Source organism: Carlito syrichta, unplaced genomic scaffold (assembly GCF_000164805.1).
Source record: "Carlito syrichta isolate Samal-C Ts95f unplaced genomic scaffold, Tarsius_syrichta-2.0.1 Scaffold71390, whole genome shotgun sequence".
Taxonomy (NCBI): domain Eukaryota; kingdom Metazoa; phylum Chordata; class Mammalia; order Primates; family Tarsiidae; genus Carlito; species Carlito syrichta.
In genome coordinates this window covers 974-19,721 of record NW_007015486.1, presented here as the reverse complement: position 1 = coordinate 19,721, position 18,748 = coordinate 974, and the positions used below count along the sequence as shown (strand labels likewise).

At 42.5% G+C, this 18,748-nt stretch overlaps 1 protein-coding gene across 1 annotated transcript; it reads right to left on the bottom strand.

Moving 5' to 3' along the window:
- Positions 1 to 7,756: 7,756 nt before the first annotated feature.
- Positions 7,757 to 18,538, bottom strand: INPP1 (inositol polyphosphate-1-phosphatase). Its single transcript, XM_008052596.1, has 5 exons — positions 18,242 to 18,538; positions 16,363 to 16,423; positions 12,967 to 13,167; positions 11,151 to 11,325; positions 7,757 to 8,517 (listed from the first exon to the last, which is right to left on the bottom strand). The coding sequence occupies exons 1-5, from the start codon at positions 18,443 to 18,445 to the stop codon at positions 7,959 to 7,961; spliced, it is 1,200 nt and encodes a 399-aa protein (XP_008050787.1). The 5' UTR covers positions 18,446 to 18,538; the 3' UTR covers positions 7,757 to 7,958.
- Between the last annotated feature and the right edge of the window lie 210 nt (positions 18,539 to 18,748).

The window sequence follows — 18,748 nt, the reverse complement described above, 5'->3', positions numbered from 1 at the left end:
CCCAGGCATGGTAGCACATGCCTGTAATTCCGGCTACTTGGAAGGCTGAGGCGGAAGGATTGCCGGAGTCCAGCAGGTCGAGGCTGCGGTGGCCAGGAGCGGCCACTGCACTCCAGTCTGGGTAACAGAGTGAGACTCCAATTAAAAAAAAAAAAAAAATTGTTTAAAGACTGGCAGAAAGTAGCTCTGTCACACTCTTTGTCAAAATCTTGGCCTTGTATATGTTTTGGAACCCAGTAATTGAGGCCAATAACCACATATGTGGTCTGATAAGGCATGATAAAGCATTCTAATGGGGAGGAGGATGCTCTTATCACAGTAAAATACAGTTGTGTAGTAAGTGTTTGGAATCATTTCAAAGCTACACAACTCCTCCATTCATGCACATGCTCCCTTGCCCCTTCAATTTAACTTGCAAAACCTACAAGTTTGAAGGTAAAATTTTTAAGAATTTCAGTATGGCCATAGCAGAACTTTCAACACAGCATGGTGCCCTTGGGGAAGAGCCTTGTATAACTGAACGAGTCATAAACCTATGAAGCCAGCCCAGGACTAGTTAGCTTTTTTTTTTTTCCAATAGGTAAAGGGAGGAAGTCCTTAATCCTGTAAGATCATGGCTCCTTTAGGAATAGGAACATTGAAAATACAGCCTAGAAAAGAAAAATCATATTTAGAATTATAAGCATCTGATATAGAATTATAAGCACAGCAGTGGTAGCCCACGCATGTAATCCCAGGGCTTTGGGAAACTGGGGTGGGAAGATCACTTGAGTCCAAGAATTTGAGATTAGAATTATAAGCTAAAATGGTAAATTTTACATTTCGTATATGTTACCATAGTATTTTTTAAGTTTAAAAAAATATCAATGGTGTTTTAAAAGGAGCCAATATTAATAATTCAGAATTTTTGTTGTTGTTATTTTGAGACAAGTTCTCACTCACAGCCTGGTCATCTAGGCTGGAGTATAGTGGTGTGATCATAGCTCACTGCAACCTCAACCTCTGGGGCTCAAGTGATCCTCCCACCTCAGCCTTCCGAGTAGCTGCAACTACAGGCACACACCACCACATCCACCTGATTTTTAATTTTTTTTTGTGGGTCTCACTATGTTCAGCTCAGGCTGGGCTTGAACTCCTGGACTCAAGCAACCCTCCCACCTCAGCACCAGTTAGCTGGGGTTGCAGGTAAGAACCACCATGCCTGGCCAGTAATTTAGGTTTTATACTGAAAAACTCAAATTAGGTTTTATTTATTTATTTTATTTTATTATTATTATTTTTTTTGAGTTGGAGTCTCACTCTGTCACCCAAACTGGAGTGCAATGGCTGCTCCTGGCCACCGCGGCCTTGACCTGCTGGGCTCCGGTGATCCTTCCACCTCAGACTTCCAAGTAGCTGAAACTACAGGCGCGCACTACCACGCCCGGTTCATTTTTGATTCATTGTAGAGATGAGGTCTCGCCAGGTTGCCTGGGCGGGTCTCGAACCTGTGGGCTCAGGCAATCCACTCTCCTCAGCCTCCCAAAGAGCTGGGATTACAGGCTGAGCCACCGAGCCTGGATTCAAATTAGGTTTTATACTACAAAACCTAAATTGCCGAGAGTACCAAAGAGAAGTGAAATAGACATCAGCCAGGTATTAATTTTAAAAAATCAGGTTTTAAATCAGTAATGTTGGCTGGGCTTGGTGGCTCAGCCTATAATCCCAGCACTTTGGGAGGCTGAGGTGAATAGATTGTCTGAGCCCGCAGGTTTGAGACCATCCCGGGGAACTTGGTGGGACCTCATCTCTACAATAAAATAAAAAATTAGCCGGGCATGGTAATGCACACCTGTAGCTCTGGCTACTTGGAAGACTGAGGCGAAAGGATCAATGGAGCTCATTAGGTTGACACTGGGGTGGCCATGAGCATGCCACTGCACTCCAGCCTGGGCGACGGAGTGAGACGCCAACACAATAAATAAATAAATAAATAAATAAATAAATAAATAAATAAATAAATAAAATCAGTGCTATCTAGTAGAAATATAATGCAAGCTACATGTATAATGTTAAATTTTCTAGTAGTTCTGGAAGCAAAAGTATAAAAAAGGTGAAATTAATCATAGAAATATATTTTATTTAGCCCTACATATCCCAAATCCTATCATTTCTTGTTATAATCAACACAAAGAATCATGAATATCTTACATTCTTTTTTTTTTTTTCAACAAAACTCAGTGCACATCTTCACCTACAGTTCGGCTCAGTTTGGATGAGCCACAGTACAAGCACACAGTAGCCACATGAGGCTTGTGGTTGCCCTATGGGCAGTGCAAGGCTAGCTTGCCCATGGATGGGATCATGATTCTCAGAAGAATCTTGATAATCAGATCAAAATCTTTAGAATTTATCTTTAAAATAAATCCATAGAACTAACCTGCCACATGCATGCCATAGCTTATGGTATGTTAGTAGAATAAACTGATTAAAATGTCTTTCTTGATGAAATAAAAAGAATATTAAAGCTACAAATGTCCCATTTTGATGGAAATCCTGACTATATCATAAGGAGAAGAATAGATTCACTCCTTCTGGCTTTTCATTATTTTGTCTACTTTAGTACAATAATTTAACCATGTGATAGTTTGTCCCCATAACTGTACTAATGTTTTACATTGCCATAGGCATAACTGGGATTATTTGAAAGGATGAGGTGGGTAAGACACAGAGCTTCATGCTTTTAGAAACACTTGACTCAGCCAGGTGCAGTGACTCATGCCTATAATAATCCCAGTGCTTTGGGAGGCTGAGGTGGGAGGATTGCTTGAGGCCAGGAGTTTGAGACCAGTCTGGGCAACAGAGCAAAACCTTGTCTCCAGAAAAAAAAAAAAAAATTAACAGGGAGTGATGGCACCAGTAGTCCCAGCTACTCAGGAAGCCTAGGTGGGATGGTCACTTGAGCCCACTCCAGCCTGAGCAACAGAGTGAGAACTGTCACTTAAAAATAAAAAAATAAATAAATACATAAATGCAAAAATTTTAAAAATACTTGCCCCAGGGTGCGTAAATTTGAACAACATTGTTTATCAGGCTACTACTCATTCCCAAACTGGCTGGAAGAACTTAGCTTTTGCTATGGGGAGAAACAGCCAGCCTCCTTGGATTCCAGCTATGACAAGCTCCCATTCTGGTTCTCTGATCAGCAGGACACAAGAGTAGAAGAAAAGTGACTGAATCATTACTGCCCCAGTTAACTATTTATTTATTTACTTATTTAGTCTCATTCTGTCACCCAGGCTGGAGTGCGGTGACATGATCATGGCTACCACAGTGTCATCCTTCTGGACTCAGGCAATCCTTCCACCTTAGCCTTCCAAGTAGCTGAGACTGCAGGTGCATACCACCACACCTGGCTAACTTTTAAATTCTATTGTAAAAATGAGGTCTCACTATGCTGCCCAGGCCGGTCTCAAACCCCTGGACTCAGGCAATCCTCTCTCCTCCACCTCCCAAAGTACTGGGAATACAGGTGTGAGCCACTGCATCTGGCCCCACTTAACTCTTCATAGGGCCACTACCCAGGACTTGGATCTTGGCTTTGGAGATGTGGCCATGCTTATTCTCCGACACAAGGGCCAAAGGTTACTTCCAGCATTCCAGCGGTTGTTGACATTGAGAATTTAACCAACCAAATACAGGCTAATTCTCAGCATTACAGCAAATGTTTCTGAAGCATGTTGGAAATAATAGCTAGAAGGAAAGATGTTGTTGATGCTACATATGAGTTCTTGTTCGGTTTCTGAGTCCAGCACATTCAGTCCACATTTATTTAGCACTGACTGTATGCCTGGGCACTGGAGGTTTGAGATACGTGAAAATCCCTGCCTGTGATGTTCACATTCTAGAGGGGAGATAGACAGGACAAATGGTCGTTTCTATGAGAAGGCCATGTGTGCCATGTAAGACAGGCAGGGGAGGGGACTGGAAGGGCGGGAGTGGGGGAACATAGGCTGCAAAGAGTAAGCGAAGGTTATGCTGAGGCAGTGACATCTGAGCAGAGTCTGATGGAGATGAGGGAGAGAACCATGCCAGTATCCAGAGAAAGCTTTCCAGTGAGGGAGACCAGCAAGTTCAAAGGTCCGGAGGCAGAAGGAGCATGCTCAGCAAACTCAGGGCACAGCAAGAAAGGCTGTTCCAATGTGAGCCAGGGTAAGAGGGGCTTCAATCCCAAGGACCGGTGGCTTATAAACAACAGAAGTTAATTTCTCACAGTTCTGGAGGCCGGGGAGTCCAAGATCAAGGCAGATTCAGTACCTGTTAAGGGCCTGCTTTCTGGCACATGGACTGCATCTTCTTGCAGTGTCTGGACGTGGTGAGAGGAGCAGGGGGTCCCACTCAGGCCTCTTTTATCCCACTCATGAGGGGTCTGCCTTCATGACCTGGTCACCTCCCAGAGGCCCACCTCCTGATACGCTCACCTTGGGGTTTGGATTTCGACCTGTGCATTTAGCAGGGAAGGGATTCAGATCACAGGAAAGAATAAGAGCAGATGACTTCCTACCCCTCAGGGAGTAAAGAGAGTGGATGGTGTGTCTCATGGAAGGACTATGGAAGGACTTTGGCTTTTAACCTGGGAGAGTTGAGGAACCATTTGGAGGGTTTTGAACAGACCAGAGAGATACAGTCTGTATTTGAAATGGATCATGTTGGCTTCTGTGTTGAGAATGAATGGTATGGAGGCAGGTTGGGAGTTTATTGCAATTATCCAAGCAAGGCATAAAGAGGGCCTGAGCAGGGTGAGGGGTGGGAGAGGGGTGAGAAGTGGTTGGATTCTGGATACACACACACACACAGAGAGAGAGAGAGAGAGAGAGAGAGAGAGGGTCTCTGTTGCCTAGGATGGAGCGAATGGCACTATTACTGCTCACCTTCGCCTGGCCTCCTGGGCTCGGGCAATCCTTCTACCTCAGTCTCCCAGGTAGCTAGGACTATAGGTGGCACCATGCCTCGCTACTTTTTTAATGTCTTTGTAGAAATGAGGTCTCCCTATGTTGTCCAACCTGGTCTTGAATTCCTGGATTAAAGCAACCCTCCCATCTTGGCCTCCCAAAGTGTTGGAATTGCAGGCATGAGCCACCACACCTGGCCTGGATACATTTTTGAAAGTGAAGCCAAGAGGGTTTCCTGAGCGACTGGATATGGCTTGGGAGAACAAGAGAGGAATAGACGTGGACTTGGATCCCCAGAGACTTGCTCCTGTTGACATGCAGCTGAAGTATTTCTTCTTACCACTCTCCATCTACACAACTTGGATGATTCACTGCTCCATTCACTCTCCTATCAAACACATGAACTGATGCAAAAGCCACCTGATGCTCGTGGCCAAGACACTTCTCTCGAGAACACAAAATTCAGCTGGAAATCATACTCACCTGATAGTGACTTATGCAAGAAAAACAGTGCAAATCTATGAGCAGACACATACTGAAAGGAAGGGCCCTGACTTTTCTGCAAAATCTGACAATGAATATATATAATAGATGTTCACAGAAAATTTTTGATTCCCTCTTCTATCAAGTTTTTTTCTCTTCTAATTGAGAAATGATCTGTTCATATCACATTGAAGATGACTGTTTTCCTTGCATGCTGTTGATAATTTTTTTTTTTTTTGAATCAGGATCTCATTCTGTTGACCCGTCTAGAGTGCAGTGGCATAATCATGGCTCACGGCAGCCTCAGCCTCTTGGCCTAGGCAATCCTTCTGCCCTAGCCTCCTGAGTAGCTGGGACTACAGGCACAGGTTACCTACCATGCCTGGTTAATTTTTTATTTTTATAGCAATGAAGTCTCGCTATGTTGCCCAGGATAGTCTCAAACTCCTGGGCTCAAGCGATCCTCTTTGCCTTGGTCTCCCAAAGGCTGGGATTATAGACACAAGTCACTGCACCTGGTCTGATAATTTTTATGCACTGAAAATGTTCATACCAACAGCAAATACTTTTTCTTGAACCATGTTTTACTTCTCCATTCAGTGTACATGAGAACAAGGATCCCATTTCTAATGTGTTTTGTGGAGAAAGAGTTCACCACGACTTAAAACCAACCTTTGCAATTAGATTGTAAGTGATAAGAATATACAGTTTGAGAGCCCATAGTCAACTAATTGCAAACTGTAGGCTTTTAAAAACTATAACTCTATTACTAAATACATTGCTTAATCTGCTATATGCAGCAAATAGTATTCAAAAGAGATTCACAAAGGCAATGAAATCAATGTCAAAGAGATGCCTTTCACTCTCAGGTTCACTATAGAATTATTCACAACAGCCAAGATATGGAATCAACCTAAATGTCTATCAATGAATGAATCAGTAAAGAAAATGTGATATATATACACAATGGGATACTATTCTGCCACAAAAGAGGAGAAAACGATGTCATTGACAGTAACATGGATGAATTCAAAGGACATTATGTGAAATGAAATAAGCCAGGTACAGAAAGACAACTACCGCACAATCTCACTTATATGTGGAATCGAAAAAAGTCAAGCTCATAGAAGCATAGAGTGGAATGGTGCTTCCCGGGGACTGTGGTGGCTGGAAGTGGTGCTAGGGAGATACTGGTCAAAAGATACGATAAGTTAGTTTGAAGGAGTTAAGTGTTCAAAAGATCTGCTGTGGAACATGGTGACTATAGTTAACAACAATGTATTGTCTCCTTGAAAATTGCAAGTAGATTTTTAGTGTTCTTACCACAAACAAAACAATGTGAGGTAGTACATGTTATTTAGCCTGAATTAGCCATCTTGCAGTGTATATGTATTTCAGAAACATTATGTTGTACAACATAAATGTATATAACTTTTGTCAATTAAACTTTTTAAAGTGTAAGGATTTTTTTCAAAAGTGTTACTTCATTTTAATTGTGGAAAATTAGAGGATTTGTAAAAACACCCTGTGGCCCCTAGGGGGCGCAGGTGGGCAGAGGTCAGAGCGGAGGGTTTGATTCCATCCCCTCCCCCCACCTGTTTACTGGGACTGCTGCAGAGAATAGAAAAGGGGGTGTATGTCCCCTGCAGAGAACACTCACTGCAGAGTGCTGGTGGACACAAGTGTCATACGTGTCTAAACACTTCTGGGTTTTGGTGAAGTGGAGTAAATATGCAGAAACTGTGGAAATCTCCACTCCAAGCCTCCTGTCTCACCTACAGAAAGGGAGAGCCCGTGTCTCTCAGGTCTGTCTGTGTGGCTCCGCATGGGCTGCTCTCTGAATGTCTACGTGTGTTTTTTTCTGTCTCTCTCTGTCTTTCACTGTGTGTGTCCCTTTCCCTCCTTCCCCCCCAGGTTTGTGTCCCTGTCCCCCCTCCCCTGCTGTTTGTGTCTCTGTCTCTCTCCCTCCCTGTGTGTGAACCTGTCTCTTACCCTCCCTGTCTACAAAGCAGGGTGCCCACAGAGTTCCAGGTTTTTCTTTCTATAAGAAATACAAGAACACTGTTGAAAGTACATGATCTTGGTTAAATTATGCAAAACTCAAGTTCTAAATGTTCTGCCAGTAGGCTAAACTGCAAATTTTCCCTTCAGGAGATGAAACAACATCCAAGCACACCCCTCCTGTATCTCCCTTATACTTCCAAGACATTTTTCTATCACATAGATGCTTAGAATACTTTTACTGACTGAACAGGATTATTTCCCTCTTTCTTCAATATTGTATTGATGTTTCAAGCAGCACTGATAGCACCATGTTCACTGTAAGAATTTCATACACCAGCTTAATTGCTGCATGAATGTCATTCATTTATTGAAATTAACATGATTATGAACACATAATGAAACAAATATTCCTCAAAAGAGGAAGGTGGTTGTGAACCAGCGATAGGACCAAAAACAAACAAAAAGCTGTCTTTCCCAAACAGAGGTCCCGGGAGTCGGCTTCCAGCCTCAGCTGATCCGTGCCCTGGGATTGGAGGGCACCTAAGTCTGTGTCTCTGCAGGGGCCAGGCTCTGCACTAGGAGGTGCAGGAACGTCTCCAGCTGCTTCCGGCACCTGTAGGCAACAAGTCCCCCCTTGTTGGCCCACCGGTCGACCCCAGCAGCACCCTCATTCCCCACGTGGTACACCAACTGAGGCAGCTCCAGCCCTGTCTCTGGATCTCTCTCTAAGCTTTCCTTCAAGTCTACCATTCCCCCGCCCATGGCCTTCAGGATGGCATGGGCGGCACAAGAGTCCCACTTGAACGTGGTGTCTTCTGAAAAGATGTAAATGTCAGCGAGGCCTTGGACCACACAAAGGCTCTTGTACCCGGCCCCGGCTGCCCCAAATAGGCGATCTCCACAGACACGCGACAAGGCAGCTTTGATGGGCTCCTTTTCACTTGTGCTGATGACAGCTGAGAGCTGGGGGGAGGGGTCCGCCTCGGCACTGGTGCTTTTGGCCGGAGTGTCACTGCAGTGTCTCTGAGAGGTGGCCAGCTGGAGCGAGTGGATGTTGGTCTCCATGTAAGAAAGGCCCCAGTAGCACTGTCCTTTCCACCTGTAGAAGCAAAACCTCACTGGGTGATGATGATTACACTCGGCCATTATCCACGTTGCCTTCACATTGAATGGTGCGAAAAAACATACAACTCATCCTAACATAGTAAGTCTTAATGCTGGTAAGCCTAGAACTAAATACCAAGTAGCTGGTTCATTTCTAAAAGTTACTCCTACGCACGCATGCAGCTGCCTGCGCTGTTGGAGAGTCAGGAATACTTTCCATTTAACCACATGACCACATCAATCTAGGATAGCACTCAAGTATTTGTGGGATGTCTAGCCTCCAGAACCACTGTAAAATCTCATGGTCACTTTTGGCATTTAAAGTTTGATAGGACAAAAGGTAAATAATATCTCCTTGCAATCTGCAAATATTTAGATTTTTTTTTTTGAGTTTGGGTCTCACCCCATTGCCCAGGCTGGAATGCAGTGGCACAATCATGGCTCACCATAGCCACGACCTTCTGGGCTCAGGCAATCCTTCTACCTCAGCTGCCAAGTAGCTAGGACTACAGGCATGTGCCACCATGCCTGACACATGTTTTGATTTTTGTAGAGACAAGGTCTCACTATGTTGCCTAGGTTGGTCTTGAATTCCCAGGCTCAAACAATCCTCTTGCCTTCCTAAATGCTGGAATTACAGGCATGAGCCACTGCACCCAGCCTCAATCTGCAAATCTTTTACAATCCTTATAGCAAGGTTTTCTCCATTTGGTAACTCTTTTTCATTCTCTTATTCACTGGTTCCTCTATGGCTTCTAATACAGTAAGGCCCCAAATACAAAAGAGCACTTAAGTCCATTTGTTGTAAGTACAACAAAGTTAGCCTAGCTACCCAACTAACATAATTGGTTATATAGCACTGCATGTACTTAACAGGTTATACTGACACTTGATGGAGAGAAATAGTGCATTAAAAAAACACAGGTGTGCATCCTTAAAGTTTGCAACTTGAAAGCTCGTATGTAGGGGACTCACTGTACCAAGAAAGATGGGATTCATAATGTCATTTTTGCCAACAACAGTAATAATAGTGCATCCTGCTTATTAATGCTGAACTTACTATCTATGTTGGGTAATTGACTTGATTTACGGATAAGGAAACAGAGACTTAGAGAAAGGAAATAACTTGCTGAGGCCCACCTCAGCTGATAAGTGGTGGGACTGCACTCAAGACCAGGCAGCCTCACTCCAGAGTCGGTGCCACTAACCATTTTGCTGGACACCTCCATTTACAGGCCATGACTACATCTGCATATTGTCCCAACAAATTTCTTCCTGACATTTAAAAAATAATAGAACAAAGCTGGGCTTCGTGGCTGATGCCTATAATCCTAGCACTTTGGGAGGCTAATGCAAGAGGATTGCTTGAGCCTAGGAGTTTGCGACTAGCCTGGGCAGCACAGTGAGATTTCATCTCTACAAAATATAAAAATTTAGTGGGATGTGGTGGTGTGCACCTGTAGTACCAGCTACTCAGAAGGCTGAGGCAGAAGAATCACCAGAGTCTGAGAGGTAGAGGCTGCAGCAAGCCATGATCGTGCCACTGCACTCTGACCTGGATGACAGAGTAAGATCCCAACAAAGAAAAAAAAAGAAAGAACACATTGTTGGTTTGGAATGGGGGGGATAGAAAAAATAACAAAACAATTCTTTTTTTTTTTTTTTGAGTCGGAGTCTCACTCTGTCGCCCAGACTGGAGTGCAGTGGCCACTCCCAGTCACTGGAGCCTTGACCCGCTTCGCTCCAGCGATCCTTCCGCCTCAGCCTTTCAAGGAGGTGGAATTAAAGGCGTGCGCTACCACGTCCGGCTAATTTTTTGATTTATTGTAGCGATGAGGTCTCGCCAAGTTGCCCAGGCAGGTCTCGAACCCGTGGGCTCAGGCAATCCACTCACCTCAGCCTCCCAAAGCGCGAGATTACAGGCTGAGCCACTGAGCCCGGCACAAAACAATTCTTACTCACCTGAAGAACTCAAAGTTCAATAAAAATGTGTAGTCCTATATAAATGGAAAAGTATGACCTATTTCGGGAAGCTGCTTTTTGGAAGCTGCTTTTTCCACTTGGACTCTGCCATGCCCTGGAGTCAACCTCAGAGCACAGGCCATGGATCAGAGGCAACTGAGTCCTGGCTACCCTCTGTGCTCCGTCAAGAGTCCACAGAAAGGGCAGGAGGGAAAAAGCAGCCAGGGAGGTGATGCGGTAGCATTTATGAGGAGATTTTCGCATTTTATTTTGAATGTCTGCTAAAATTACATTAAAAGTTCAACAGTGATGACATCTCTCTTGTTCTAAATGTATTACAGGCAGTCTTAGCACCATTCTATTAGTCTGGTTTTAAGTGGATTCTAGAAACAGGGAACAGGATTGCTATATCCCAAATGTAAAACCACGATTTCTCCAAGATAGTATTCATTTTTAAGTATATACCAGCATGCACTTGGCCCCAAGTAAAATTATGCCAACTCCAAAATTGAAAATAGAACTTGAATTCAAGCATGCAGACGTTGAGTGGGAACACGCTGTGGACCACATCGTGGGACTATCACACAGTGACAATCCTAAAAATAAGCAAAGCTGAGGTCATAAGTACCAAAAACCATGATACACCAAAAACGTTTTGCCTTTTACCTGAGGGTGTTGAGGTCGTGTGACGCAAAAGGTTGATTGATGACTCCCATCAGAGGCACTCCTGTCTGGATGTCATAGACACCAATTAAAATGGTGACGCACTGAAGTCCACAGGGGAAGATCCCCTGGTTGGATTTAACGTCAGCAGAACCTTTTATGTACTGGTAAGTTGAATCTGAAAAATGAAGCAAATGTGTTTGGATTCAGGTAAAGATTTAGAAGAGAATGATGAATACATCTATAAACTTTGTCTTAGATCATGTTTCTCTGCTACTAATCAGGTTTTACCTTTGGCTGTCCCTTGTATTGAATTATTTGACCTCTTGTAATTCACTTTTAAGCTGCTTGTGTTTCATTTTCCTGACTATGTGAGGATGCTTGAAGAAAGAGGACATGTCTACGGTTCCTGTGGCATCAGCATAACACCTCACATGTAATAAGCACTCAAAGACTTGTCACTGTCAAATGCACTGAAAAGCTAACAGCTCAGAATAACTGGTGGGATAATTTCAGAACTGTTACTAATCAGAGGACAGTACAATGAGAGAGGGAAAGACTCCTTTCAGGAATCTGCCATATGTGGAATTATTATTATTATTAGTTAGTAGTAGTAGTAGTAGTAGTATTTGGTGCCTCAAGCTGGAAGGAAGAAAGAGACAGTGATGGGGTACAGAATGAAGAAATTAATGGTGCTCCAGTGAAGAAGAGGCAGAGGAGCTAGGTCTCCCCTGAAGAGAGTATAAACCAGCAGCTGAGGGCCAACGTCCAGCGAGTTAACACACAGTAAAGGATGTACCTGGCAAAAGATCCAAAGAGTTAGAAATCAGAATCAGTAGGGTAGAAGCAAGAAACAGGAGACCCCTGTCCCTCAGAACCCATAACCAATGCCACTTTATGTTTAAGTAAGAGATTTCGGGAAAGACTTTTAGGTTCCATTAACATCCACTGGCTGAATGTTAGATAATTCTCTGATGACTAAACCCATTTCTATAAGGTTGTGTCAATGTGCTTGTAGGATGGGAAGCAGAGGTTGCCTGCTCAGCATAAGGAATGGTCCCATTGCTCTGGATGGGATATGCCAGGGAGGAGAAAGAAAAAAGGGAGGGGACTTAAAATTAATACCTAGGACTTTGTATTAATAGTATCACTGAGGATAAGGGGTATATGTTTAAAAGAATGCGTTATAGATTATGGTTCTACCAAAATTATAGCAAAATAGTAATGGTAAGGTTTACACGGGGCTCACAAATGCACGGCTCGTGATCATATTCAGTTGTTAAGCTTGACCTGTTCAGTGCTTTCAATTCTTTGCTTGTTAAACTTTTTAATTCATAGCTAGTGGTTAAAAATTGGGAGTCTCACTTAGGAACCTGGATTTTGGTTTCCCTTGAAAAAAATCTGAAGCATTGGCCCACTCTTCAATATGGCAACAACCTGCTGGAGTTAAGTGCTCTTTAAATGACATGTGTGCCCAATGGGTCACAGCTGTCACTTTATATTCTCATTTATTTATCAATCTGATCCCTGAAATCTTTTAAGGATGAGTTAATTCACATAATTAAAAGATTTCTACACATGAATATACATCTGCATGTGTATGCACATGTGTATACACACACACCTATTATAGATATGTGTATATGTCCACAACACATAATACATACACCTCAACTTTTATCATTTTAAAACTCTAAAAATTTCTAGGAGAGTTAAACTATACTTAAATAATTTTTATTTTTCCAAGACAAAAAAAAAAAAGAGAGAGATTATAAATAAGAGCAAATAAATAAAAGCAAACATACTCTCCTATACTTACCTATGGGATCTACCCAGATCCCCAAAATGTCCTGTGGAATGTTGATCTCCAGCACATCCAGAGTTGGGTCCGTAAAGGTGACATCCTCATGAACAACCCTGGCTAATGCTTCAGATGCTGGCTTGTTGCCATTAAGGACTTTGCTAAGAAGCTCTGCTGTTTCATCCTCTGTTGAGCACAGTCTCAAGGTAATCTTTTCCCCTAGAGTAAAGACAAACTAAAAGCCACTACATTTAAAAGTTTCAGTGGAGAAGGAATACTTGGTGGGGAGATGGAGCAAGGGGGTGTCAGAAGCTGTGCATTTAGATGAGGCGAGGAGAGTGTATCTGCACCAGGGGTGCCAAGGCCCAGCTGGTTACCAGGCCTACCTGGACAGCTTTGTAAAGTCGTGGATGCTCAGTCGTGGCCCATGCACTTCACCTGAACAGGGAGCGATGGGTTCTAGGAATGGAAAGACTTCGCTAGAAAAACATCCGCATGGGCACAGTTTTGTGTCCAATTTAAGAGACACACAGACCAATCAAGGATCCCTCATCCCTTGCCCAATAACCTTTTATTTATTTCTGTCTTTGACTTTAATATGCATTGGTTACCCTGTTGGTATCTGAAGAGATTACTGAAAAGAATGAAGGTTTTATCAGCACACTGAAGTGCTTCGAACTCCTTTTATGATATTGCTTTTAACTTAAAATTCTTTAAGCTAAGAATATAAGATGAAGTATACTAATCTTTTTTTTTTTTTTAACAGGGTCTCAATATGTTGCCTAGGCTGGAGTACAGTGGTGTAATCATAGCTCACTGCAGCCTCAAACTCCTGGGTTCAAGAGATCCTCCTGCCTCAGGCTGCTGAGTAGGTGAGACTACAGGTGCATGCCAACATGCCTGGCTAATTATTTTTTAGAGATAAGGTCTCACCATGTTGCCCCAGCTGATCTCAAATGCCTGGCTTCAAGTGATTCTCCTGCCTCAGTCTCCCAAAGCACTGAGGTTTATAGGTATGGGCCATTGCACCCAGCCACTAATCTTTAAATGTAGTAAACCTGTATGACTCTAAATGATATACATAGAAATAGCTCTCCTCTGCAAAGTTCAATGAGAATAAAAACACAAGCTGCTTCTCCCATGAAACTAGAAGTTACCAAGTCCAGGTGCTTTACACTATCACTTTAAACATGCTTCTTAGACCCTTGGTTCATCTGGTTTCCAGCCCCCAAAGGTAAAAAAAACAGGCAAATTAATAGCAACAAGAAGTGACAGCGATAGAGGAAAAAAAAAAACTGTTAAAAATTAAGACGACATAGCACTTTGTAGGGTATAGACAAATACTCCTGGCTACCCCTTCCATATCTGCATCACCTGGGAGCCTATTGCCAAGTCAGAAGCTCAGACCTACTGACTTAAAAAATTTTTTTAAAAATTTTTCAGTCAGAGTCTCACTCTGATGCCCAGGCTGGAGTGCAGTGGCATACTCACAGGCACCACAGCCTCAACCTGCTGGGCCCAGGCAATCCTTCTGCCTCAGCCTTCCAAGTAGCTGGAACTACAGGTGCACGCTACCACACCCAGCTAATTTTTTAAAAAATTTATTTATTGTGGAGACGAGATCTCGCCAAGTTGCCCAGGCAGGTCTCGAACCCCTGGGCTCAGGCAATCCTCTCACCTCAGCCTCCAAAAGTCCTGGGATCCCAGGCGTGAGCCACTGCACCCAACTCTACTGACTTTTAACAAGATCCTGAGGTAATGACATGATCAGTAAGATCCAGGAATCCATTACAAGGATGATTGAATGAACATGAAACATTCAATTCCAATGAAATTAGACTGTTAAAACTGGTGAATAATAATGCTAATAACTGCCACATACAGAACACCTCTTTTGGGTTCAGGAAGAGTCATGGAATTATTCTAAAGAACAAATCATATCACACTACCCCCTTGCTTAGAATTGGCCAGTGACATCCCATCGCCCTTACAGGGATGTCCAAATTCTCCCTGTGATCTTGTCTTGCCTGCTCTGACATCTCCCATGATCTCTCCTCTTCCTCTCCCCATGTTTCTCTGTCCTTTCAACGAACAGGAAAATAGATGTGGATCTGTCCTTTGCCTCTGTAATTCTAGACAAATGTATCTAAGTAGCTGTGTATAAAGTGTCAGATGTAGTATTTTAAATGTAGGATTTCTTATGAGTCAATCACAAGAGCTATTTTTAACCTTCATAATTTTACAGAGATTTTTTTTTATTATTGTTATAGAACTGCAACTTAATATATAGCCCATGAAGGAGACGAAAAATGTCGAGTTAATCCAGAAATTCATTTTTTTAAATATATGTGCTTCTAGATACTTAACTTTGTTATATGATTAGTGTTTAAAGGTCATTATTTTAGTCATCTACAATTAAACAAACAAAAAACTAGGCCAGGTGTGATGGCTCACGCCTGTAATCCCAGCACTTTGGAAGGCTGAGTTGGGAGGATTGCTTGAGCCTAGAAGTTTGAGACCAGCTTAGGTAACATAGTAAGACCTCATCACTACAAAATAAAAATTAAAAAGTTAGCTGGTGTGGTGGTGCCTGCCTGAAGTCCCAGCCACTTGGGAGGCTGAAGGGGAAGGATTGCCTAAGCCCAGGAGGTTGAGGCAGTGGTAAGCCATGGTTGTGCCACTGCACTCTAGCCTAGGTGACAGAGTGAGACCCCAACTAAACACACACACACACACAAAAAACAAAAAAAACAAAAATGTTTCTCTGAAAGGTATCACATAGAGATTGTGACATTTTTCTCTATAACACAAGGATACGTGGAGGTCTACCTGAAGAGAATTTGGCCCACAGGAAACTAAATAAGTAAGACTTAAAAAACTTGGTACTAAAAGGAAATTTTTAGTTAGGCCAAGTAATTTTGCAGAAGTTCTAAGACTCAGAGAAATGAGTGATTTGTTCAAGTTCACACAACATCTCAGGACCAGGGCCTGTCCTTGCTACTTGTAGCCAAGGTCATGGACCCCAGGGGGGTCCATGAATGGTTTTAAACCTAGGATCTGAAATTGTCTGCACAATTGCACAGATGTTCCTCTTTGGGACATTGATAACTTGCATTAGATTTCCAAAGGGCCAAGCAGCTTTCCCAAGGATAAATCATAAATTACTTATATGCCACAGATGTGTATCTAAAATGACACATGGACTTGCTAAACTATCCTAAGATACCACGTCTCTAGCTCTCTCTGTTAAATGGCATGGTATGCAGGGTAGAAATGAAGTGAACCTTAACATTCAAATATATTACGTTGCTTACATTGACAGGGTTCCTAACATTTATTTCATGGAGTACACTGGAAGTTAGGATGCCATATGATAGTTAAGTTACAGAGACACATTAAGGTTTCTATACTTACCCAGGTCATTAGTGAAGTCATTGGATTCTTCTCCAAAAATATTTTTTCCCAAACCTGGAAACTGAATAGTTCAGAGTATGACCAAAAACAAAACACAGATCCACACATGTTCAATTCTGAACAGATTTCAATCTTATATTTCAAATTAAACAGCACGGTTACATCTGAAATTCCTAAAGTTCAATCCTAGAAACCAACCCAAGCATTAAAAAATGAAGTCAGGTTGGGTCAGTGCTTAACTCTCTAATATTTTCTTGCTTCTTTGCCCCTCTAGAAAGTCCAGATCATGGTAGATGCCTGGTTTTCCTATGTCCTGTTCAGTCTGCAGAAGTAGAAACTAGAAACTTCTGCCTTCTACTTAAGAGCCACAGAACTAGCATGTTTGCAAAGAATATGCTTTAACTGTTGTTCTTAGCAGCACCGCAGCAGCTTTTATGAGTTAATGTGGCTGATCTAGTACTTAAAATTATCACTTGAGACTATATAGAAGGGATTAGAGGATAACATTAAATTTTGTTTTGAGTTGGAGTCTCACTCTGATGCCCAGACTGGAGTGCAGTGTGGCCGCTCCCGGCCACCGCAGCCTCGACCTGCTGGGCTCCGGCAATCCTTCCGCCTCAGCCTTCCGAGTAGCCGGAATTACAGGCATGCGCTACCACGCCCGGCTGATTTTTTGATTTATTGTAGAGATGAGGTCTCGCTGCCCAGGTGGGTCTCGAACCCGTGGGCTCAGGCAATCCACTCACTTCAGCCTCCCAAAGGCGCGGGATTACAGGCTGAGCCACCGAGCCCGGCTTGTTTTCATTTTCAGGTGTGTGTTTCTGCACCTGTTAAAGTACCATTAGCCTTCAGGCTAGGAAGGTCATATGGATAAAAGAGAAATGTCTTATTGACCAATAATTTAAATATCAGTATACTGAGTGAATAAATGAAGTCAAGTAAGAATCTTCTCTCATCTCTGATCAGGAAAATTTCTGATACATTTTGCTTCTGATTCTCTCTGTACTAGTAAAGATCATTTTTTCTCAAAATATGTGAATTATGATATGCATGATGTTCTCAGAGAACAAAAGCAAGGACATGCTTTGAAAACGAACTCAATCACTTGCAGATGGCCAATAGCTTTAATAAATGCCTACAACCATTTGTTATTTTCTTACTTTTTTTTTTTAAGCCACTGCACTCCAGTCTGGGCGATAGAGTGAGACTCCAACTCAGAAAAAAAAAAAAAGAATAGCGTCTGGCACACAGCATTTATAAATGCTGTTAGTAGGATGATTGCTACTTGTGAATACAGTTTCTTTCCCAGTCAGCACAAGATACTTAGACTCATAATCGTTATTAGTGGCAGACAATATTTTTCTACTGGAATAAAGGGAAACTTTAAGTATCCAGCTACAAGCCCATAACTGAGGCAATCATTTGATGAATAGTTAAATCCATATGCTAGGACTTAATATATCAAGTTATTTTTTTTTAAAGTGCTCTCTCATTTCTCTTGAAACAAATTGTAAATGTCATGCACACACATACAATTAGAAGAAAGTGTTCTAATTTTGAGCAAAACATGGCTGTGGTTTTCTCTAGTGGTGGGATTAAGGGGATTTTGCTCATTTTCCAGAGAACTTATATTATTATTAAGAAGCTCATTAGTTAATGAAAGATTTTATATCAAATTTTTATCTCTAGATGTTAGAATTGTGAGTGACTTTTATTATTTGCTTTTCTGTATTTCTGCAATGAACATTTTACTCATATTGTAATTAAAACAAGGGGGAAAAACCCAAGATGTTTATTTGAATCCAAGGAATTCTGAAGGGGCTTGGGGGAGCCACAGAGGCAAATATTTTGCAATTAGCTTGGCCGTGACTTTTCTTACCTTGTCCTCCATATTCTGTTTTATAACCTCCTGGACCAGCACATCAGCCAGGGTCTTGAAGTCGACGGCGAACTTCTTGTTCTTCTCTCCCTCCTTCTTTTCTTCAATCAGCAGCTGGAAGAGGGCTTCTTGCTGCCTGCATGCCCGGGCGATGTTGGCCGCTTTTTCTGAGACACAGAGCAGCTCTCGGAGGATATCTGACATTTCTGAACCTTGTTTTTCAGTGGCAGCTACTGGAGGAACCAGCACCCACCCTCTAGGCTGTCAGCTGGAAATGTACAAGGAAAGAGAAAGCAGTTGAGAGAATAAGGTCAGGGTGCCTCTGGCACTGCTCACAGCTCACCGGGCAGTCAACCTGGTTAGCACAGGGATCAGCTAGCATACAAGGGGGGAACCCCCAAAATGGAATTTATTTCTAAAATATGGTGTATTTATTCTTACATGTTTAAACTTCAGTCACCTTCAATGTGCTCTCCATTTGCTGCAACACACCTATCAAGATGCTTT